This window comes from Heterocephalus glaber, unplaced genomic scaffold (assembly GCF_053883595.1).
Source record: "Heterocephalus glaber isolate CG9 unplaced genomic scaffold, H.glaber_assembly_v1.0 deba00000006, whole genome shotgun sequence".
NCBI lineage: Eukaryota > Metazoa > Chordata > Mammalia > Rodentia > Bathyergidae > Heterocephalus > Heterocephalus glaber.
Window position 1 is genome coordinate 497,103 of NW_028258136.1, and position 24,082 is coordinate 521,184.

General features: G+C 38.1%; 2 protein-coding genes and 1 pseudogene across 3 annotated transcripts; 2 read left to right on the forward strand and 1 right to left on the reverse strand.

Moving 5' to 3' along the window:
• Positions 1-484: 484 nt before the first annotated feature.
• LOC101716997 (olfactory receptor 8B12) lies at positions 485-9,297 on the reverse strand. 2 transcript variants are annotated; one of them, XM_087205823.1, is made up of 2 exons: positions 9,286-9,297; positions 485-1,449 (listed from the first exon to the last, which is right to left on the reverse strand). In XM_087205823.1, the coding sequence occupies exons 1-2, from the start codon at positions 9,295-9,297 to the stop codon at positions 514-516; spliced, it is 948 nt and encodes a 315-aa protein (XP_087061949.1). In that variant the 3' UTR covers positions 485-513. The 2 variants fall into 2 exon arrangements, with proteins under 2 accessions (XP_087061949.1, XP_004874510.1); XM_004874453.3 differs by lacking the exon at positions 9,286-9,297 and having other exon boundaries at positions 485-1,452.
• Positions 9,298-9,858: 561 nt separating this feature from the next.
• On the forward strand, positions 9,859-17,285 carry LOC147830703 (olfactory receptor 8A1-like). Its single transcript, XM_087210259.1, has 2 exons — positions 9,859-9,916; positions 16,567-17,285. The coding sequence occupies exons 1-2, from the start codon at positions 9,859-9,861 to the stop codon at positions 17,283-17,285; spliced, it is 777 nt and encodes a 258-aa protein (XP_087066385.1).
• Positions 17,286-21,702: 4,417 nt separating this feature from the next.
• LOC147830704 (zinc finger protein 627-like) lies at positions 21,703-22,507 on the forward strand (annotated as a pseudogene).
• The last annotated feature ends 1,575 nt before the right edge of the window (positions 22,508-24,082 follow it).

Below are 24,082 nucleotides of genomic sequence, written 5' to 3' on the forward strand. Positions count from 1 at the left end.
TTTTTTTTTCCTCTTCCCTAAGCTATTTTCCAGTGTCTAGATTCCAGATCATGAAGAGACTGAGTTGTTATTGTTTATCACTCCACAATTTTCTATAAAGGCCCTCAACTTGATGTCTTGAATCAGAGTGCTCATCTTTCATGGTCATTTTAACTATTTGGGAAGGGTCAGAAATTGTACAATACTAGATCCATGAATAAGTTTGATGAGGACACACCATGAAGTTTTTTATGAGCTGGCCATTCCATGGGATGTTACTCAACAACAGTGTTCACTGTATTTTTTTAATCACAACTAGTAAGACCCATGTGAAAGAGGACTTTCTGAAAGTGGCATAATTATGGGATAAGTGTTCCAGGAGGGAGGGTATATTGGAGTGGAAGAAATAGAAATGTGACTTTCACTGTAATAATTGGTTTTTTTAATTTAAATATTCACCATATATTTTGATCACCCCTAGTCAATATTAATAAATAAAATATCATGTCTCATTTTTCAAATATTTCTCCTTTGCTAAGAAAATATTTTTCTGTTCAAAGTTTTCCTCAAAGCAATTTTGACATCTTTATTCCTCAAGCTATAGATTAATGGATTTAACATAGGTACTACAATGGTATAGAACAGGGAAGACACTTTCCCTTGACCAAGAGGCATAATAGATGGTGGTTTAGGATACATGAAAGCCCCAGAACCAAAAAACAGAGAAACCACAATCACATGGGAGCTGCAGGTACTAAAGGCTTTGGATCTACCCTCTGTGGAACTGATGTGAAGAATGTTAGACAAGATGAGGGTGTAAGAAAGGAAGATGGTGGCAATGGGTATTCCAATAACAATGGCCACAATAATAAAGACTACAAGTGCATGTGCATAAGTGTTGTTACAGGAGAGCTCAAGGAGGGGAAGGATGTCACACATGAAATGATTGACAAGGTTTTCAGAGCAGAAGGTCAGGCTCATTATGCTTCCTGTGTGGATAATAGCCCCAGCAAAGCCCATCCCATAGGCACCTAACAAGAGGAGAAAACACATCTGGGAAAACATGGTGACTGTGTACACTAGTGGGTTACAAATGGCAACATAACGGTCATATGCCATTGCTGAAAGAACAAAAGACTCAGAAATGACAAAGAAGCAGAAGAAAAAGAGCTGAGTCATGCACCCAGCATAGAAGATAATGTTCTTCTTTGAGATAAAACTCATCTGCATTTTGGGGGTGATGGTAGTGGAGTAAGATAAATCAATTATGGAGAGGTTGAAGAGGAAGAAGTACATGGGAGTGTGCAGGTAAGAGTTCAGCCCTATCAGGAGGATCAAGCTCAGGTTCCCAAGAACTGTGACCAGATAGAAACCTAGAAACAGGAAGAAGAGGGGCAGCTGAAGTTCTGGCTTGTCCGTTAAGCCTGTGAGGATGAACTCTGTCACAGAAGAGTTCCTGGCTGCCATTCTCTCTTGAGTGTGATCTATGTGGTCAAGAAAAGAGGATCACTTGGAAACAACCATTAAGATAATCTTTCTATATCTATTCATTATTCTTGAAAAAAGGAATCCACAAAGACAGATTTGAACTTTGGTTGGAAGACTTTTTCCCTTTGCTATGGGTAGAAGCAAACTAACAGAAACTTCGACTTCCAGGCTAAACATTACTTTCAGAAGAAGAGCTAGTGCTGCTCAAAAATGTGGTACTATAACCAGCTTGGTGTCTTTTATACTTTGAAGTCAGTCCCTTTACTATCTCCTTCCCTCCTCTGCCTCTGTTTCAGTTACTGCTCCTGGACCACTTCCCTGTCCCAAAAGGCAGAAGTCACTGTAGCTCTGGTGCAGTGCTGTAAGATGAAAAAGGTGAGGCTGTATTCTTGTTGTTTTAAATTTGGCATCTTAAATTAAAGGTACTTTTGTTTGTGTTTTTCCAAGGTCTCAGTTCTAGTGGCTGCAGTGTTAATAATATTTTTGAAAGCTAAAATTAGTTTAGAGCTTACTTTGAAAAGCTCTGTTCTAAGAGCTATGTGACAATCATTATCCTCATTTTACCGATAAGACAACTGATATTGAAGAACTGACTCAAAATGATAAAATTGAAAAAAGAGATTCAACCCAAATTAGACCTTCAGCAGTCCTACTCACACAATATTACATGACTGACCAGATTCAAGCAAGCACTCACCTTCGTTTATTTAGAACTGTAACAATATGCAGCACTCAACTGTCTCTTGTCTGGTTTCCCTGGGGAGGATAAAGACCTGGTAAATAGAAGACAATAGCTTCAAGCTCAGCCTAGATGAACAAATTCAAACTTCTCATTTACCTTGTAAAACTCTCTTCACTGAAGAATGAAACTTATAGTTGTTAATTTACCCAAGACACCCCCTCCCACCCCACTTCCAGAAAAGAGACAGTACCTGTTCTGACCTATGGATAAAAGGGGAACAAGGGACTGGAGATGTAACTCAGTGGCATCTCGCCTGCCTAGCAAGCACAAGGTCCTGAGTTCCATCCCCAGTACTGCAAAAGAGAAGAAGAAGGAAGGAGGAGGAGGAGGAGGAGGAGGAGGAGGAGGAGGAGGAGGAGGAGGAGGAGGAGGAGGAGGAGGAGGAGGAGGAGGAGGAGGAGGAGGAGGAGGAGGAGGAGGAGGAAGAAGAAGAAGAAGAAGAAGAAGAAGAAGAAGAAGAAGAAGAAGAAGAAGAAGAAGGAGGAGGAGGAGGAGGAGGAGGAGAGGGAGGGGGAGGGGGAGGGGGAGAAAGAGGAGAAGGAGAAGAAGGATAACAGGGAAACAAGAAGTTTGATTCTGGGTTACAAGTCTCACTGACATGATTATTAAGACATTGACTCTATCAAAACTATTGTTTATCCCTTGGAATTGCTTGATGTGGCTTTTAGAAATAATTCTTTCATTCAAGAAAGAGTTCTTCTGTACTTCTAAGAGAAAAAATATTGTGAAAAATGATTTTGATCACCATTTCTTAAATGTCCAATAATCTACCAGACATAGAGCACTTATATTGACCCCTAGCTTCCAAGAACCAAACCACTTTACAAATATAGTGTATCTGTTTCTCAAGATGATACCACTTCAGAGGTTATATGCTCACAGAGATATGTTTCAGAACCCAGAGTCATGCCTAGGTCTGTCTGACTCCAACCCTCTTTGCTGAACCATAGGAGGAGACCCAGTAAAATCCATAAAGCAGGAATGTTCGGCATCACTGATCATTTGAGAGATGCAAATTAAAATAATGCTGTGATTCCACCTCACCCCAGAAAGAATGGCTGCTATCAAGAAATCATCCAACAACAAATGTTGGCAGGGATGTGGGGAAAGAAGAACACTGCTCCACTGCTGGTGGGAGTGTTGACTGGTGCAACCACTGTGGAAATCAGTATGGAGATACCTCAAAGAACTATGACTGGAAGTCCCATTTGACCCAGCTATTCCACTCCTGGGGGTTTTCCCCCAAAGAATTAAAAGAATCATACCACAGTGATATATGTGCACCCATGTTCATAGCAGCAAAATTTGTAATAGCTAAAACTTGGAAACAGCCCAAATGCCCATCAACTGGAGACTGGATCAAGAAAAATGTGGGTTTTTTATAAAACGGAGTACTACTCAGCCATCAAAAATGAGAAACTAGTGACATTTATTGCTAAATGGATGCACATTGAGGCAATACTCTTAAGTGAAATAAAGAGGACACACGTGTAAATACTAAGTAGTTTCTCTAGTGTGAGAAACTTAAAGTGTAAATAAGGACTAAAAAGTATAATAGATAATGTGAAATAGGAATAAAAGGGGCAAAGGGGAAGGGGAAGTGGGAGGGGTAGGGGAAAGGAAAGAAGGGAAAGGAAAAATATGAGAAAATGAAAAAATGGAAACAAAGTCTTTATAAATAGGGAGGGATGGAGGGATTGAAGGGAGGGCAGGGGAAGCGGGGAAAATAAGAACCAAGAGAGATTATGTAAAGGTGTAAATTTCCAATGATGAATGTCATTATATTGTATACCTAAAATGGACCAATAAAATAAAATTTTTTAAAAATCCATAAAGCAGGGTTCTTGCCTTCTTGGATCTGAGAATCTCTTGAAGAACAATAAATAAATATTCCATAAATTTAGTAAAAAGAAATTGTAAGAGCCAAGATAGCTTAACACAGGGGATTTTTGGAGTTTACAGTAGAACAATGAATAATTTATTCATATTTCAACTCATTCCTGGAATTAATTGCACTATTCCCAGCTTCAAAAACTAAAAGGGATTTCTGTGATTCCTTTCCCTGTCTTCTCATGGAGGGTAAGTTTAAAGATAATAAAAAGACTTTATCAGGTAACTACTCTCAATCTCTGCTAAAACCAGCCTTCTCTAAATTACTAACTAGTTAAAATTCCCATTGGCTGTCCCTGCCTTCCACTCACATGCCTTAAACAATTCTTCTAACAGCCTGTTTGGTATGCTTTTGTCTTTTTCTGTCTTCTACTGCTCACTTCTAAGCTCTGCCTTGACAAAAATTGTCTGTCCTATGTCCCAATCTCTCATCTTTATTTTCTATCTATAATATCAACTCCAAAAACTCATAGAATTTTGACTCAAAAAAACTGAAGAGATTGTCTTCTCCTGTGTTTTCCAAATCACTAACTGAGCAAAATAATTACTTAGAGTAATTATCAGATAAAAATTTTAGGGTAAACCAGTTCTCCTGGATCAAACTCTCTCTGGGTATGAAAATGGTCACTGTATTTTTTAATCTTTCTAAATATTTCCAATGCCAGCAAGTTAGGAGTTCACACAGTTAATATTTACCCTCATCTGACAGAAAGAGACACTGTGAAGCCACTTGCTCAGAATCACAGAATTAGTGTGAGTCTCTACATTTCCAATCTCTCCTTACCTCTAAAACCATATGGCCTTCAATTTGGCTGGAATAAAAAGAACAGTAATGAAAATATAAGTCATCAAACATCACATTTCAGGAGTAAGGGAGTAGCTAATATTACACTTTCTCTTTGAGCACTAACAGCTTTATAAGATTAGAAAAATATATAAAGCTACTATGTGCAAACTGGAAAATTGACAGCACAAGGATGAAATTCTTTAAAGAAGACAAGATAATGAAGAAACTACCATATTCAACCCCAACTTTCCTCCTAGAGGCAATTTGCAAACCCAGAATAGTGAAGTGGACCCCAAGCAAATGGGAGCAGCCTCTGTTATTAGGATGAAGAAGGCCAGAGTTCAAGGATGCCAAGATAGCCAGAATGTGTAGGTCAGAGAGGAATAAGCCACAGAAAGGACCCTTTGGGTTCTCAGCTAAGCAGTACATTTTGAATGTGTACCCAAGGATTCCACAATTCTAGGAGACAACATTTGCTGGCAGATTAAGAACTTATGTGAGGTCACAGAGGATGCACAATGCTAGAAAGATAGAATTCTGACCTGACAGAAGAGGAGAGATTTTGATCAACAAATAACCATTTAGATGAGATCTCAGAAAAGTCATATACTATGAGTAAGGACAATGTCCTTAGGGTAAAGACAAAACTGAACTGCAACAGTGAAAACAACAGGAATAATTGGTCTTCTAATAAATCAGCTTCATCCTAGAACAAAATCCTACATGCTATACAAATGATAAAATTATTCACTGTCTCCTCACCATATCCACAATGTAGAGCATAATAAATTCAAATATTACTAGAAATACAAAGAATCAAACAATGTTATCCATAATCAAGAAATAAAGAAGCACATTCATAAAATGGTTCCAGATGAAAGCTCATATCTTCAGGAAGAAATAAAGACCACTAGAAATATATGGGTACATATAAAACATTATTTTTAAAATTTCTTTTCAAAATTATTTTGTCTTAAAACAATAAGAAAATAATTTATCATGGATTTATAATATATGGAGAAGTAAAATATGTAAAACAACAATAGCACAATAAAATATGCTAATGCAAGTATCACAATAAAAAATTATAGGGTTGGGCCGGGGATTTAGCTCAGTGGTTCCGCCGCCTGCCTTGCAAGCACAAGGACCCGAGTTTGATCCCCAGTACCAAAAAAAAAAAAAAATTATAGAGTGGTATAGTTAAAATTCCAACAGAAGTAAAATAGGAATAATTGCTAATGTTCTATGGCACAATAAGGCTACTATAATAAAAAATAATTAAGGGTATATTTCAAAATAAAAAGTAAAAAGGTTTTGAATGTTTTGAACATACACAAAAGAAAATATTGAGGTAATGGATATGCCAGTTACCCTGATCTACTCATCACACATTGTATGCATGTATTTCAATACCACATTGCACCTCTAAATATGTACAGCTATTATGTCAATTTTAAAAAATTTTTTGTACAGGGGATTGAACTCGGGACCTTGAGCTTGAGAGGCAGAAGTCAGAACCACTGAGCTAAATCCCCAGCCCTAAAATGTTTTTTAAATCCAACACAATACAAAGGGATTCAAATAATCCAAGAGGGAAAAAGTATGGATTCATTTTTTAAAAGTCAATCAACAAGGGCCGGGGATTTAGCCCAGTGGTTCTGTCACCTGCTTTGCAAGCGCAAGGACCCGAGTTCAATCTCCAGTACCGAAAAAAAAAAAAGTCAATCAACAATTTTACCACATTAATAGAACAGTAAAACTATAAAAACATCTTATTAGATGCAGTAAGAACATTTGGTAACAGTCAATACTTACCACAAAAAATATTGGCAAAGTAGGAATAGAGAGAAATAGCCTAAATCTGATAAAAGATGTCTACTGAAAACCTACAGCTAATGTCATGCTCAATAGTAAAGTACTGAGTACCTTCATTATAACATCAAAAACAAACCAAGAATGTCCCCTCTCATAAATCCTATTCAATTTTGTATGGGAAATTCTAGTTCATTTGATAAGAAAAAATGTGAAGCTTCTCAACAAACACTCATAGTTTCAGGAAATGATCCTTAAATAGTCTGATACTAATTATAGCAGTCCTAGGATTAGTATACCAGAATCCCTGCTACATAGATAAGAAACACTGTGTAGTCCAACCAGCAAGGTAGAACCAAGACTCAGGATCTGTATGGCTCCAGAATCCCTGCTTTTCCCACCCTGGTCAGGGTTTCTTTTAAATTCATGAAAATGCAGGACCCAGCTCCTTGTCAAGCCCACTAACACCCACAGCACCAATTACTGTATGTTTATGTGTGTGCACACATCTGTCAGCTTGCATATCTACCTCTGTGACACATTTTTAGCCAATGCTCTACAATAATGCTATATCATCTGTAGACTGACACAAAATTTTGCTGTGTCCTACAGAAATTCTAAGAAATCCCACTTGATTGTAATCCCACTACAAGTTATTAATGAAGAAAAACAATTAAGTTTCATAAATGCCCTCAGAGACCCAAAGGCAACGATCTCAGGGATTCATTAAACATTTCCTTTTCTCTAAATACAATAGAAGTATTTTGTCTAGGTGATGCAAGAGCAAGAAAAGTTTCTCTGAACTAATGTCTTTTCAAAGACTATGACCATGAAAACTTTATTTCAAGTGCATTTCAACTATGGCTTCTGCAAAGTCAAATTCATTGATGACTATCACCAATATAAGCAAGAAACAGTGCAGAAAGAAATACTGTGACTGTGTTCATTATGACAGAGAAACTTCTCTTTTTCAAAAACCTGAATTTTTACTTAATGAATGGCTTCTTTGTTTTAGTTAAGTCCAGAACATATCCAACATATACTGTATGTTTATACATTATACATTTCATTACATATAAGTGTGTGTCTGATCCTTAAACATGTACTTACATATATGTCTCAGAGTTTTGAAAAACAAACAAATAGCTCTGGTATGGCCCCAAATGAGTCATTCATGACTAAATACCAGAGAAATACAAGAACATGTCAATTCCAACAGGAAGCACAGAGCCAGGCTGGAGAGAAAACAGTAGCTCATAGGACATCATATGAAATAGCTTCCACTTGAGAAAGTAAATAAAATAAATTTCTTTAACTATAAGTCAGATGGGACAGTATGCTACATAAAGTTCAATTAATTTTTAACTTTTTATTTCTCACTTTACAATTTTAGGTTTAGGGTAAAAAGACATGGTCCATGTGCTGAAAGAACTAAAGCCTCACAGAGACACTCCACTACCATCTGTGCTTCATCTTCCTTTCCTCAAATATTTCATCATTCCCACATTCTAGGCACTTATTTATTTTTTAGGTGGTTGGAGAGCTCATTTGTTCAACACCTTTTTCTGTAAGAGCATGTTTCAAATTTGTAACTTTGGTCCTCATGTTTCCATTTAGCTCATATACTATGTCTAGTCTTCACTATATACTTACAACACTTCATTACATTCTTCCCACAGGCTGGCCTTTTGTCTACTAGACTGCTAACTTCAGTGTTGTACCAATAAGGTGAACCCCTGACAATTTGCCTAGAACAGTCAAATGTATGCCGGTTGCTCCAACAAAATTAATACTGATGCCCTCTCTGTAGGAGGGTATGGCCTCTCAGAACATGAACTTTGGAATCAGACTAACCTCAGTACAAATCTTGGCTGTACCTCTTACTAAATATGTGACCATAGTAGGTGTTTAAATTTTCTCTGAACTTTAATTTCATAATTATAAAATTAAGATAATAATATCTCAAAGGAATGCTGTAATGAATAAATAGTGCTAATTGTAGCATGTAGAAGACATAAAATGAAGTAGATTTGTTTTAATTATCTATCTTATTAACAATGGTGTTTAGTATAGTTTGAGGTGACAGAATAGACTAAAGCAGAGAGGTGATTAACCTTGGACATGAAGTAAATACAGAGAGGCATGAATGGTATAGGAGACCTGGTAATAGAATAATTAACAAACATTGATGTCCCAATGGTACAACAGAAATGGAGGGAAAAGTACAAACCAAAGTTGACTATAACTGAAACTTAAAGAATCTAGTCTAGGGTAAGAAAAAGGAAATTTTTTTAAATGAAAGGATTATGAACTGAATTTTAGATAGGACCACAAAATGCTAGCAAAATATTTAAAAGGCAAAGATCCGAAAAAAGTTGAAAATGGAACATCAGGCCATAGGGGAGAAAAGGAAAGATACAAATTGGAGAATGTTCAGAAGAGAAGTGATCACAAAAAGCAGACCAATAACTGAGTTTACTACATTTCCCTATAAAAACATTTTCTGTGATCTGTATCTTTACCTGCCATTTGTGAAATCGTCATTGCTTCTAAAATAATTTCCTATTTCTACCCATTTTTCTAGAACTCTAATTAACATTTGTTAATTGTCTGCTCCATGGATTATTCAGTCTGTTCATTGTTTCTCTGAGTGCTTTAGCTTTAATAGTTCCTGTCGCTCTACCATTATGTGCTATTAAGCCCATCCAGGAACTATTTTGAATTTTATATTGCATTTTTCATAAAATTACGATTTCACTCTTTTTTATATCTTCTAGTTAAATTTTCATAGTATTCATACTTACTTTTAAATCCTTTGAAAAATTTGTAACAGCTGTTATCAAACTCTTGTGTCTTAATTTAATCAAATATGTTATTTCTTTTTTTTCTCCTTGTTTTGGGACATATTTTCCTGCTTATCTGAATGTCTAGTAATTTTTGATAGAATGCTGTACATTGTATGCTCTCTGAATCGCTTTTTATTTCTTTAGAAAGATTTGAAGTTTGTGTGGCAGCCAGTTAATCTACTGGAAGCTTACCTTGATGTTTCCAAGGCTAAATTTTAAGCTCTACTGGAAAATATTAATAATATTCTAGAACTTTATGCTAGGACTAGGTTAGCCCTAATACAAAGGCATAAATATCATATATCCTCTACTGAATGATACAGAGATTCTCTCCCTACCAGTTGGTGGTAACACAAGCAACACCAGTCCTATGTAAGCTATGAAAATTAATTATGCAACTCAGAGTTTCCAGATATTTGTCCTTTCCCAAACTTCTTAGATATACACAGTTCAGTTTTCAGAAGACACAAGCAGTCTTCTACAAAAGTTTCTGAACCTTTTATTCCTTGGTGTTTCAACATCTTTCTCCATATATTCTAGATACCTCAGCATCCCAAAATCTAATCTACATCTTTTCAAATTAGTAAAAATGCTCTACTTCATTTTCGTTTCCCTTCCCCAGGCCATGCTACAATGTCTGCATACAAAAAGTCAGGATGAATTCAACCCTCATCATATTTGTTCTCTTCTATCTTAGATCACAATTCAGCAACACTTGTCTAATATCTAAAAATATTTTTCATATATTTTATACACCTTCCTAATTGGTTATAGTGAGATAAAAATCTAATATCTGTATCTGCCATGGCCAAAATAAGAAATTATAATTACTTATTTTTGTTTATCTGACCTTTTGTGATTTACCAAAGACTAGAAGGTAGAGAGAAGGAAAGACAAAAAACAAAAACAAAAAATCTGTGAGCAGAAAATATACCTCAAATATACTAAATACTTAATGGCAGGGACTAATGATCTTAATACAATATGTTCAAAAATATTTGCAAAATATTCAAAACTGTACTAGAGAGACTGATAGAAGAGGATCACTCAACTCACAAATGTGACATCAGCCTGGGCAAAGTACCAAAACTCCATTATACAAAAAAAAAAATCACCAGCAGACAGGCAGGTCTGTGCACGCCCTGCCGAGGTCCTGAGTCGCGGAAGACACCGAATCACCCCACTGCGGACAGGCAGCCACCTGATTCCACATTACCAAGGTGCAGAGGACACCAGACCACCAGACCAAGGTGCTGAGTCCCACTGTTCCCGGCCCAGAGGTAGGGGCTTCTGAGCCGTCGTCCCACTGCTCCTGGTCTAGAGGAAGGGGCTTCCCAGTCACCATCCCTCCCGCTGCTCCTAGCCGAGAGGAAAGGGCTTTTGGGCCACCTTCTGTCCCACTGCCCCTGGCCCAGAGGAAGAGGTTTCCCGGCCACCATTCCTCCGGCTGCTCCCAGCTCACAGCAAAGGGCTTTTGGGTCACCATCCCTACCGCTGCTCGTGGCCCCTGGCCCACCTCACCCAGCTCAGAGGAGGTAATCCGTGCAGGCACTAACAGCCCCCCACCCCAGGCAAAATGAGAAAACACATAAATAACTCTCAAAACCAGACTTCCAGATCACCTACAGCAACATCAAAGGGAAAGGAGATAGAACACTCTGATACTCAACCACCTGGACCCACTGAACTGGCAACAAAAGGGGATCTGGAAAAAATGAAATCAGAAATAATTTCTCAGATAACAGGAGAAATTGTGCCCTTAGTGCAAGACATGATTAATAAATCTAGAGAGGAGCTGAGGAACCTGATGGAATCCCAACATAAGAAACAAATGGAATCCATAAAACAGATGCAAATAGATTACCAGGACATGAAAAACTCCATTGAAAGTCTACACAGCAGAATGAGCCAATGTGAGGACAGAATTTCAGATATAGAAGATAAGATTGCAATTAGTGACCAGGAAAAGAAAAATTGCTTCAAAATTATAAGGGAACATGAGAAATCAATCCAGCAGCTCCTAGATGATGCAAACAAGAATAACATAAGACTGATTGGGCTCAATGAAGAAACAGGAGAGAGTGGAGATGACATAAAAAATCTCTTCACAGAAATAATGACAGAAAACTTCCCAAGGAGGGGAAAAGAGCTTGACATACAGATAAGTGAGGCATATAGGACTCCAAATAGCCTTGATCAAAAAAAATCTACACATAGGCATATAATTGTTAAGATTCCAGAAACACAACAGAAGAACAAAGTTCTATAAGGAGGTAGAGAAAAGAAACAAATCACATACAAAGGAAAGCCCATCAGAATCACAGCAGACTTCTCAACACAAACCATCAAGGCAAGAAGAGCTTGGAGTGACATATTCCAAGCCCTAAAAGAAAACAGCCTCCAACCCAGATTGATGTACCCTGAAAAACTATCTTTCAAAATGGATGGAGAAATAAGATACTTTCATGACAAAGAGCACCTTAGGAACTTCGTGAATACCAAACCAGCACTCCAAAGAATTTTACACAATATCCTAGGAACAGACATTGAGGATCACAACCCCAGGAAACAAAGCAGAATGAACCCATCTGGCATGATAAGAAATTAAATGTAAAGGGGGAGAAAACAACAAAAAGAAAAAGTATGGCAATGACAAGTCAATACGTTTCAGTTATAACCATCAATGTTAATGGTCTCAATTCACCAATCAAAAGAAATAGACTGGCAGAATGGGTCAAGAAGCAAAATCCAACAATATGCTGCATACAAGAAAAACACTTAATTCAAAAGGAAACTCATAGACTGAAAGTTAAAGGGTGGAAAACAATACTGCATGCAACAGGAACCCGAAAAAAAGCAGGAGTAGCTATCCTCTTGGCAGATCAAGTAGATTTCAAACCAACACTGATTAAGAGAGATGAAGAAGGACACTACATCCTTGTAAAGGGAAGAATCCAAGAGGAAGAGATGACAATCATAAATATCTATGCACCAAACACTAGTGCACCCAACTATATAAAACAAATACTAATGGACATGAAAAGTCATATATGCACTAATACAATTGTAGTGGGGGACCTCAACACCCCACTCTCACAAATAGATAGATCAACTAGACTAAAAATAAGTAAGGAAATACCAGAACTCAATCGAACTCTTGAACAAATGAACTTAACAGATGTTTACAGAGTCTTCCACCCCACAAAATCAGAATACACATTCTTCTCAGCTGCACATGGGTCATTCTCAAAAAGAGACCACATACTCACACATAGAACATGTTTAAGTAAGTGCAAAGGAATTGAAGTTATCCCCTGTATATTATCAGACCATAGTGCGAAGAAATTGGAGATCCATAGCAAAAGAAACTCAAAAAATTTCATAAGCACGTGGAAATTGAACAACACACTTCTGAATAACCAATAGGTCACAGAGGAAATTAAAGAAGAAATCAGACAGTTCCTTCAATTAAATGACAATGACAATACAACATATCGGAATCTATGGGACACAATGAAAGCAGTCTTATGAGGGAAATTCATAGCAGTGAATATGCATATTAGGAAAACAGAATAAGCCCAATTAAACAACCTGATGCTGAACCTCAAGCTTCTAGAAAAAGAAGAGCAAGACAACCCAAAGCTCATACAAGGGAGGAAATTATAAAGATCAGAGGAGAAATCAATGCAATGGAGACTAAGAGAATGATACAAAAAATCAATGGAGCCAAGAGTTGGTTCTTCAAAAGAATCAACAAAATTGACAAACCTTTAGCCAACCTTGTCAGAAAAAGGAAAGGAAAGGCCCAAATCCATGCAATTAGGAATGAAAAGGGTGAAATTACAACAGAACCAGCAGAAATCCAGAGGATCATCAATACCTACTTCCAGAACCTATACACCAATAAGATGGACAACACAGAAGAAATGGACAGATTCCTAGATACATATGAATTACCAAAGTTGAATGAAGAAGACCTAAAAATTCTGAACAACCCAATATCAACCAATGAAATTGAAAATGTAATGAAAAACTTATCACCTAAGAAAAGCCCGGGCCCTGATGGCTTCACTGCTGAATTCTACAAGACATTTAGAGAGGAACTGCTGCCACCACCGTTTAAACTCTTCAGTGAAATTGAAAGGGAAGCAATGCTCCCAAATTCATTCCTGGAAGCAAGCATCACCTTGATCCCCAAAGCAGAGAAAGACCCAACTGAAAAGAGAACTATAGGCCAATCTCACTCATGAACATAGATGCAAAAATCCTTAATAAGATACTGGCAAACAGAATGCAGAAGATCATCAAGAAGATCATACACCCTGATCAAGTGGGATTCATCCCAGGGATGCAGGGATGGTTCATTATACACAAATCAATCAATGTAATACAGTATCAATAGAGCCAAGGACAAAAACCATATGATTATCTCCATAGATGCAGAAAAAGCATTTCACAAAATCCAACATGCATTTATGATAAAAACCCTACAAAAAATTGGAATAGATGGTCTCTACCTCAAACTGATAAAAGCCATCTATGAAAAACCAACATCCAATATCATACTAAATGGTCAAAAACTGAAATCCTTCACACTAAAATCAGGAACAAGACAAGGAGGTCCACTATCACCACTCTTGTTCAATATAGTTCTGGAAACATTAGCCACGGCAATTAGACAAGAGAAAGAAATAAAAGGAATAAAGATAGGAAACGAAGAAGTCAAATTGTCATTATTTGCAGATGACATGATACTCTATATAGAAGACCCCAAGAACTCCACCAAAAGTCTTCTAGACTTAAGAACCAAATTCAGTCAAGTAGCTGGTTACAAGGTCAACACACAAAAATCAATAGCTTTCCTCTACACTAATGACAGACTCACTGAGAGAGAAATAGCACAAATAATTCCTTTCACAATAGTGTCCAAAAATCTGAAATACCTAGGAATCATCCTAATGAAAGAAATCAAAGACCTCTTCTCTGAAAACTATGGCACTCTGAAAAGACAGATTGAAGATGATATCAGAAAATGGACAGACATCCCCTGCTCCTGGGTAGGAAGGATTAATATAGTGAAAATGGTCATACTTCCAAAGCTGCTATACAGATTTATTGCAATTCCAATTGAGATCCCAGCAGCATACTTCATAGACCTTGAGAAAACAATCCAAAAATTCATTTGGAATAAGAAGAGACCCAGAATAGCAAAAGCAATTCTAGGTAACAGAGACATGGCAGGGGGTATCACAATCCCCAACCTGCAACTCTACTACAAAGCCAATGTGATAAAAACAGCATGGTATTGGCAAAGAAACAGACTTGAGGACCAGTGGAACAGATTAGAAGATGCAGAAACAATGCCAGACACACTCAGCCATCTCATCTTCAACAAAGGAGCCAAACACCCTCACTGGAGGAAAGATAGCCTCTTTAATAAATGGTGCTGGAAAAATTGGGCTTCAACTTGCCAAAGATTAAAACTAGACCTGTATCTCTCACCATGCACTAAACTAAAATCAAAATGGATGAAAGATCTAAATATTAAAATAGAAACTCTGAACCAGTTAGAACAGAGGTTAGGTAGAACCCTTGAAGACATCGGTGTAGGAAAAGATTTTATGAACAAAACCTCAGTTGCCTGTGAACTAGCACAAACAATCAACAAATGGGATCTCTTCTTATTAAAAGGCTTCTGCACAGCAAGAGAAACCACCAGCAGTGTGAAGAGACAACCCACAATGTGGGAAAAAATCTTCACCTGCTCTTCCTCAGACAAAGGTCTACTATCTCGAATCCATAAAGAACTTAAAAAGATCAGACCTCCCAAATTGAAAGACCCAATCCAAAAATGGGCAGCTGAAATGAACAGACATTTCTCAGATAAAGAAGTAGAAATAGCAAATAAATACATGAAAAAATGTTCAACATTACTGGTCATTCGAGAGATGCAAATGAAAACAACACTGAGATTCCACTTCACTCCAGAAAGAATGGCTGATATCATGAAATCAACCAATAACAAATGCTGGTGGGGCTGTGGGGAAAGCGGAACCCTGCTCCACTGCTGGTGGGAGTGTAGACTGGTGCAACCACTGTGGAAATCAGTGTGGAGATACCTCAGAGAACTAGGACTGGAAGTCCCATTTGACCCTGCTATTCCACTGCTGGGGATCTTCCCTAAAGAATTAAAAGAATCATACCACAGTGATATATGTGCACCCATGTTCATAGCAGTGCAGTTTGTAATAGCTAAAACTTGGAAACAGCCCAAATGCCCATCAGCTGGAGACTGGATAAAGAAAATGTAGTTTTTTTTATAAAATGTAGTACTACTCAGCCATAAAAAATGAGAAATTAGAGACATTTATAGCTAAGTGGATGCACATTGAGGCGATACTCTTAAGTGAAATAAATAGGACACACATGTGTAAATACTGAATAGTTTCTCTGGTGTGAGAAACTGAAAGTGTAAATAAGGACTAAAATGTATAATAGGTAATGTGAAATAGGAAGAAAAGGGGTAAAGGGGAAGGAAGTGGGAGGGCTAGGGGAAAGGATAGAAGGGAATGGGATTAATATGAGAAAATGGAAAAATAGGAACAAAATCTTTGTAAATAGGGAGGACTGGAGTGGTTGAAGGGAGGGCTGGGCAAGGGTGAAAAATAAGAACCAAGAGAGATTATGTAAAGGTGCAAATTTCCAATGATGAATGTCATTATATTGTATACCTAAAATGTACCAATGATTAGAATGAATAATTGATAATGCAAAATAGGAAGAAAAGGTCCAAAGGGGTAGGGGTAGTGGGAGGGGCAGGGGCAGGGGAAAGGAAAGAAGGGAAAGGAAAAATGATGAGAAACGGAAAAATGGAAATAAAGTCTTTGTAAATAGGGAAGGGTGGAGGGTGTGAAGGGAGGGCTAGGAATGGGGAAAAATAAGAACCAAGATGCATCATGTAAAGGTACAATTCCCAATGAGAAATGTAATTGTGTTGTATACCTAAAATGTACCGATAAAAGTATTTAACAACAACAAAAAAAAAAAGAATGTCATCTCCTATGTGGGGTACATGTCTCAGCTCTACTTCTTCCTTGTTTTTGTCATTGCTGAGTGTTACATGCTGACAGTGATGGCCTATGACCGATATGTGGCCATCTGCTACCCTTTGCTTTGCAATATCATCATGTCTCATGCTCTCTGCTCCCTGCTGGTGGCTCTGGTCTACACCATGGGGTTCATTGGCTCCACAATAGAGACTGGCCTCATGTTAAAACTGAGCTATTGTGAGCACCTCATCAGCCATTACTTCTGTGACATCCTCCCTCTCATGAAGCTCTCGTGTTTTAGCACCTATGATGTGGAGATGACAGTCCTCTTCTTAGCTGGATTCAACATAGTAGTCACCAGCTTAATGGTCCTTGTTTCCTATGCCTTCATCCTGTCTAGCATTCTCCGCATCAGCTCCACCGAGGGCAGGTCCAAAGCCTTCAGCACCTGCAGCTCCCATCTTGCAGCTGTGGGACTGTTCTATGGATCCACTGCATTCATGTACTTAAAACCCTCCACAGTCAGTTCCCTGGCCCAGGTGAATGTGGTTTCTGTGTTCTGCACTACAGTGATCCGCATGCTCAACCCCCTGACCTACAGCCTGAGGAACAAGGAAGTAAAGACAGCCCTGCAGAAAACATTGAGAAAAAAAAACTCTTTTGATGGGAATGTTATAAAAGTAGGTTATTAGAAACACCAAAAATATGCCCTCTGTGTGCCTGCCCAGCCATGGATTGGAATCAGTCACTTCTCTGTATATTTGGGCACTTGACTTCTGTCTTTTCCTCTTCCTTCCTTCCCTCATTTCCATCATTTTGTTTGCAACTAGCCATTTCTGGTTGATTTTTCTCTCAATTAGGGTGCATTGTATCTATTTTCAATCATAATTATAAATTAATATAAATTTTAACATTGTGTTTGGGAGTTATTTGTGGTCCTACTACCTTCAATATAGAAAATATTACACAGCTCATTTCTTACTTTTAGCCTTTGGCAATACATAAAGCAAAGAGAGATGAATTTAAAAGTTCCCAAGAAATGATACTTTGTACCATTATCATCCAGATTCCTTCTTCCTCCATTCCTTCTCCTGTGATATATCTCCTCTCTAATATTCCTGCCCACATGTTTCCACCTGATTCCTTCATGTAATTTTCTTGGGAAGGAGGAGGAGGAGAGGAAAAGGAAGAGGAAGAGGAGAAGGAGAAGAAGAGGAGGAGGAGGCAGAGGAGGTAGAGGAGGCAGAATAGCTCACATATTTTTCATGCTTATTTTGAGCCATATATCTCTTCTAAGCAGATTCTATTTTATTTCCATTACACCTCACCACAGGTAGGTACAATTGTGGTCCCACTGCACACAGATGGTAACTTAGTGACCTGCAGTAGTTCATCCAGGTGGCAATCAACACTTGGATCAAAGCACAATCTCAGTGGCTCCAAACTCACACTCTGGTTTCTCACACATTACCACCTTTGCTATAGGCCTTCACAGTCCCTGTGCACAATCTATAAGAATTGCCTTGGGTATGCTTTTCCATTTCAAACACTTCCTGATAACAATTTCTTAAATCCTCTCAATCTCATCGCATAAATCTGTTTCTCTTTCTGTGCAACATCTTCAAGATAAAAAAGAAAGATTACATTTATGGAATTAATATGAGAAAATGAAAAAAATGGAAACAAAGTCTTTGTAAATAGAGAGGGATGGAGGGGTTGAAGAGAGGGTAGGGGAAGGGGGAAAAATAAGAACCAAGAGAGTATGTTGAGGTGCAAATTTCCAATGATGAATGTCATTATGTTGTACACCTAAAATGTACCAATAAAAGGAAAAAAAAAAAAAAAAGAAAGATTACATTGGAGTGGCTGACCAGGCCAGATTTGCCTGAATTGCTCCCATTTTCAGCACTAAAAGATCCACATCCTAGAAAACGCCTCCATCCAGGCAAACCAGGATGATTAGTCATCCTAGATTACACATTGCTGCAAGTAATTTAGTGAATTCAATTGCAGAGGAACAAAGTTTTTCCTCGTACTTATAACAATCTCAAGGATTTGTATTTTAGATTTAGCAGCCTGATACAGTCTGAAGGATTTATGGACATCCTTTTGTCATTTACAACAATTTGGGGTATACTATTGTGTCAATCAGTAGTTTAATTTGGGAAACAGAAATAACTAGTTCTCTCAGACAGAAAAGGATTTAATGCATGGAATTACATGATTACAGTTTTGAATTACTAGAGAAAGCATAAGGGATCCCGCAAAGTGAACCCACAATAGATATGACCTAGACATCAGGACGCTCCAACGCCATCATCACTACTGCCACCATGAAGAATACTTCTCACATTCATGAAACTGGGAAATGTATGACAGTCCTAGGATGAGCATCACCTGGAAAATTATTAGAAATTCAAATTTTCAACCCCACTCCAGACCTACTTAATTACTGGGTAAGAGCTAAAAATCTGTTTTAACGAGTCCTTAGATGATTCTCAATTATTGTACACAAAAGGGAAGGAAGCTTCCACTCTACCCTTCAAAGTCTCACATAAATGCATTTAATTAATGGAGACTAGCTGCAAAGAAATTGGGATATCCCAGTTTTAGCTTTTTAAAGTGGCCAGAAGGCAAGTCAAGGGAATAGTGAAACAGTCATACCTAAGTAGCTTCTCTACTCATTTTCCTTTAACCTTTCTCCAACAGGAAATGACATCTCTAGCATTCTAGATTCTCAATAATTAGAATTAAATACACAAAAATATCTCTGTTTATCTTGAAGTGATAAACCATAAAGAAAATAATGGTGGAGATCAATATGTAACTCAGAGAACAGAGATATAGTGCATGCATAGCATGCACAAGACTTTGGTTTTGATTTTCTTTATTTAGCATCATGACTTAGATAAATCAGATTTTATTGTCATCATCACTATTATTATTATTAATTATTGTCTACAAAATAGGAAATACCAAGTTTAAAAAAAGCAGTGTTTTTTTCAAGACAGTGCAGTCAGATCCAAATATTTACAGTGGGTTTCCTCCTCCGTAATTTTTTTGCTTCTTGATTTAAGCTGTTTATAAGAATAAAGATTTTGAGAGAAGGCTTTCTAAAATTGTGGAGAACATGTGTGGCTTGCATCAGCCTTTGAAAACTGAAGTTTGTCACTTCAGCTTTTGTTCTCTTACTTCATGAAGTCCTTTGTGTTTGAACGGTTTTCCTGTCCATGGAAACATCTCCATTATGCCTGGGATCACCTTTCCTCTCTTACCTATCAAAAAGTACACCTCCAATTAAAGACCATCTTTAAAACCTCTCTGTAATTTCAATCCATGTGCAACTTTGATTTTATGATTGCACTTGAGAAATTATAGATTTTTTAGTATTGTAATGGTAGATTTCACTTTAGGAAATAGCACATACAAAATGTGATAGAAAACTATGGCAACTATTTTTTATTATAATAAAAGGCAAATTGTCATAAAAATCCCTCTCAAAAATATACTCCTTCACTTCAAACACAATTATCTTTGCATCCTTGCCACTTTCTGAACCACTTCTGGGAGTCTCTTGTGAATGAATGTCTTTAGTTGGGCTGTCACATGGCAGATTCAATGTTTTGAATCAATTCAAAACATTGATCTTTCATTGTCATTTTGACTTTGGGGAAGAGCCAGAAGTCACATAGTGCCATGTCCAGTGGATAGGGTTGATGAGGACACACTGTGATGTTTTATTTGACCACAAAATGCCATAAACATTTTGAATTAATTCAGGAAACAAGGCAGCCACAAAGACACTCATGAAAGACTTCCAGAACTGCTTCAGAAAGTGGCAAGATGATGGAATAAGTGTGTTCAAAGTCCCTGAGATGTATTTTGAGAAGGATTAATAGCAATGCATCTTTTACTGTAATAATTTTTTTGTTTTTCATTTGAATAGTCATTGTTTTGATCACATCTTGTATGTCCCCGCAATGTAATGTTTTCAGATAAGTATTTTATTTTGAAGATTTATGTGGAACTACTTGGCTCAAAGATTAGCCATGAGATAGCTGCAAATTCCTTTCTACCATCTTTGTGGTGAGTTTCTGTTTAGTTTTTGCTGCCAATACTTTGATTTGAAAGTCTCACACACTAAGAATACTTACTATGGGATCATTGTCAAAAAAAGCCACCAATACCTGCATTGTAAGAGTCTCAAATTGCTTCAAGCCTCGCCGGGCTGCTTGTCAGTGACCAGGCCTTGGCCCTCCAGTGCCGTCCCCACCGCCACGGTGCTTGCTCCATGAGACCGAGGGCTCCGCCATGGCCCCCACGTTGAATTTGTGCTTTTCGGACAGCGATGGCGGCGAGGGCCCCGACGGCAGGGTCCAGAGCAGCGGCACCTGCTGGAAACTGCAGATAAGGGGTTCACAAGAGACAGTGGGGGCAAAACAGGTGACTGGAAAGAACCCCTTAGAAGGCACATAGATACACAGAACAGCTGCTGCTGAGGTGGACAGGCACAAAACCCCACCTATTTCCTGGACCACTCTCTGCCACAAGCAAAAGCCTTAAACCATTGATGGAGGGTCAGCAAATATTCTCCCAGAATGCAGATGCTGCTTTGGGGGAAGAAGCAGAAACTAAATCCCTCTGACTTTGAGAGTAGGATGGTAAACCCACTGAATCCCATGGCAAAGGCAAAGACCCTTTATTTCTTGGAGTTTGGGGGTAGAAGCAAAATACCTTCATTTGGAGGACAGCAGAAATAATTTGATACTACTATTAATTACTACTACTAGGGAAGGAACAGAAAATCCTCCCAAAGACTAACCACTAATACTTGAGGAAGAGGGCTGGGAATACTAAGAAAGGCTCATTTCTAAAAGGGCCTCAGGCACACAGGTGCACTGCCTAACACTGAGGCTGGGATAGGACAACAAAGACTGTGGGACAGTGGCAAGCAGGATTACATGTTCTAAAATTTCCAGGAGGAGACATTGCTGAGAACACCACCACCCTCCCACCCCCAACCTGGCCCAGCTTGCTAGGCCAACTTCTGTGATTTCTATTGGCTGCATGCCGCATGGGAAGGACTCTAGGACAACCTGAAGCCACACAATGGAGGCAGTGACCTTTGAGGATGTGGCCGTGAACTTCACCATAGAGGAGTGGATTTTGCTAAATCCATCCCAAAAGAAGCTTTACAGAGATGTGAAAAGGGAAACTTTTAGGAACATGGCTGCAATAGGAAGAGCCTGGGATAACCAGGAAGTTGAAGAAGAGTGCAAAAGTTACTGGACAAATCTAAGAAATGAAGAGGTACAGAAATGCTATGGAAATAAAGGTTGGAATCAATATGAAGAAATATTCCTTTGGACTCCAGATGCTAATGTGGACACAAAACAAGCTGGTTTAAAACCAGCTGTAATCCCTCCTTGCAGAAAGCACCTGATTGGGCATTTGTCACTAAATGTGCCCATCATAGTTCACACTGGATTGAAGACATATGAGTACTTGTGATCAGAAGAGAAGCTGTATAAATGTAATAAACACGGTGATTTCCAGTCCTTTCAGAAGCATGTAAGGACAAAGACTGGAGAGAAACCCTATGAATATGATCAATGTGAGAAATCCTACTCTGATCTTAGTGAAAGAACTCACCTTAGAGAGTAGAACCTTGTATAAAAGAAATTTGAAAGCCTCCAGCACATCTAACGGTGTTAAGATCCATGAAAGAAATCACAATGGGGAGAAACCCTATGTGTGTAAGCGATATGGGAAAGCTTTTAGTACACAAGATCATTGTAAGGTACATGAAAGAATTCACACAGGGGAGAAAATCTATGTATGTAAGCAAAGTGGAAAAGCCTTTAGTACCCAAGAATATTGTAAAATACATGAAAGAACTCACACTCAGCATTAATTCTATGTATGTAAGCAATGTGGGAAAGCTTTCAGCATTTGTGGTTTGCCAAAGACACTCACAATGGGGAGAAACCATATGTATGTAAGCAATGTGGGAATACTTTTAGTACACACATGTATTGACAAATACATGAAAGAAGTCTCACTGAAGAGAAACTATATATGTAAGCCTATTTTGAAAATCCTGTGAAAATTTCTTATGTAGTGGAGATCTGTAGGAATAGTTAATACAAAAAGCTTGAGCTCAATATCTTTCCTTAAAATTTCTAAAGTACAAAATCCCAGATAGAGATATCCTAAAGTGCATACATTATTTGTTTTTCAGTAAATCACTTAAATATCTTGATTATGTATCTGCATTATTTAATATAAAAATATTGAGTTGACATAGATATTTTTGTGTGTCTTTTAGCTTAATACATATTGTCTTAATTAAGCATGATAAAATAAAATGTATTTTTTTACTTTCAAGTGGAGTTAGTATTTATGTAGTTTTTGTTTAGTCTTTACAATTTTGAGGTATAGGCCACTAAAAACTTAATTTTGTTAATTGCTTTTTTTAATTAGGATTTTGCCACTACTTTTGTTTTAAACTTTTGGTGTGTATACACTGTATTCTGTGTAACAAAAGATATTTTTGAATTTGATGCCATATTTTATGTTAATATAAATATTTTCAGAACTTGTGAACATTTGTTTTTGACAAAGTTGATTTGTTTTCACACAACTTGTAGATAAGCATGTTTCACATTGTGACTAGATATCTGCTTATACCCAAACATTGTATATTATATCATGCACCTAAAAAAAAAGAACCTCAAATTGAGAATGTGAGCAAGCAGGTCTGCAATGGACATGCAGCACCCCACATCATGTGGCAAGCAGGTCGGCACCAGATGCACAGTGTCCCTCCCATGACATGAGCAAGCCAGCCAGCACAGGATGTACAGTACCCTGTACCATGAGAATCAGGCTCACTTCAGAAGGGTGGCACAACCCCCGCCATGAGAACAAGCAGGTCTGTGCTGGACATGTGGTGCCCCCACACACCTACAAGCAAGCAGGCTCACCCCAGATATGTGATGTACCCCCTACACAAACACACATGCACGCGCACACACACACACATACGCACACACGGGCACAACTGTCCAAACTCCAAGCCAGCTATACAATTCCCTTTCCCTTGGTGAAGGGCAGCAGAGGCAAAGACTAACCACCCAACCTGACCCCAGATAAGAACAACGCCCAGGGAGAGAAGGGAGCAATTGATGCCATGACTGTTGACATTAAGTCCAACAATCCACTTGAAGTCCTGCCCCACAACTACACCAGTAGGGACCAGAGGGTTAATCACATTGCCCATCTAACAACAGGAACAAGAAAATCCTTTGGCTTGGATGCTAACCACGGTCTGAGGTGAACCAACAGAATTGCCTCTGGTACAGGTAGGGTACCTCAAAAACACACAGGCCCTGTATCTAGGCAGAGAAGACTGTGACTGCCTGGATCCCAAGACTGCAGACCATGGAAATAAGCCCCTCATTGAAAAGCATGGGAATTTTTTTCTTTG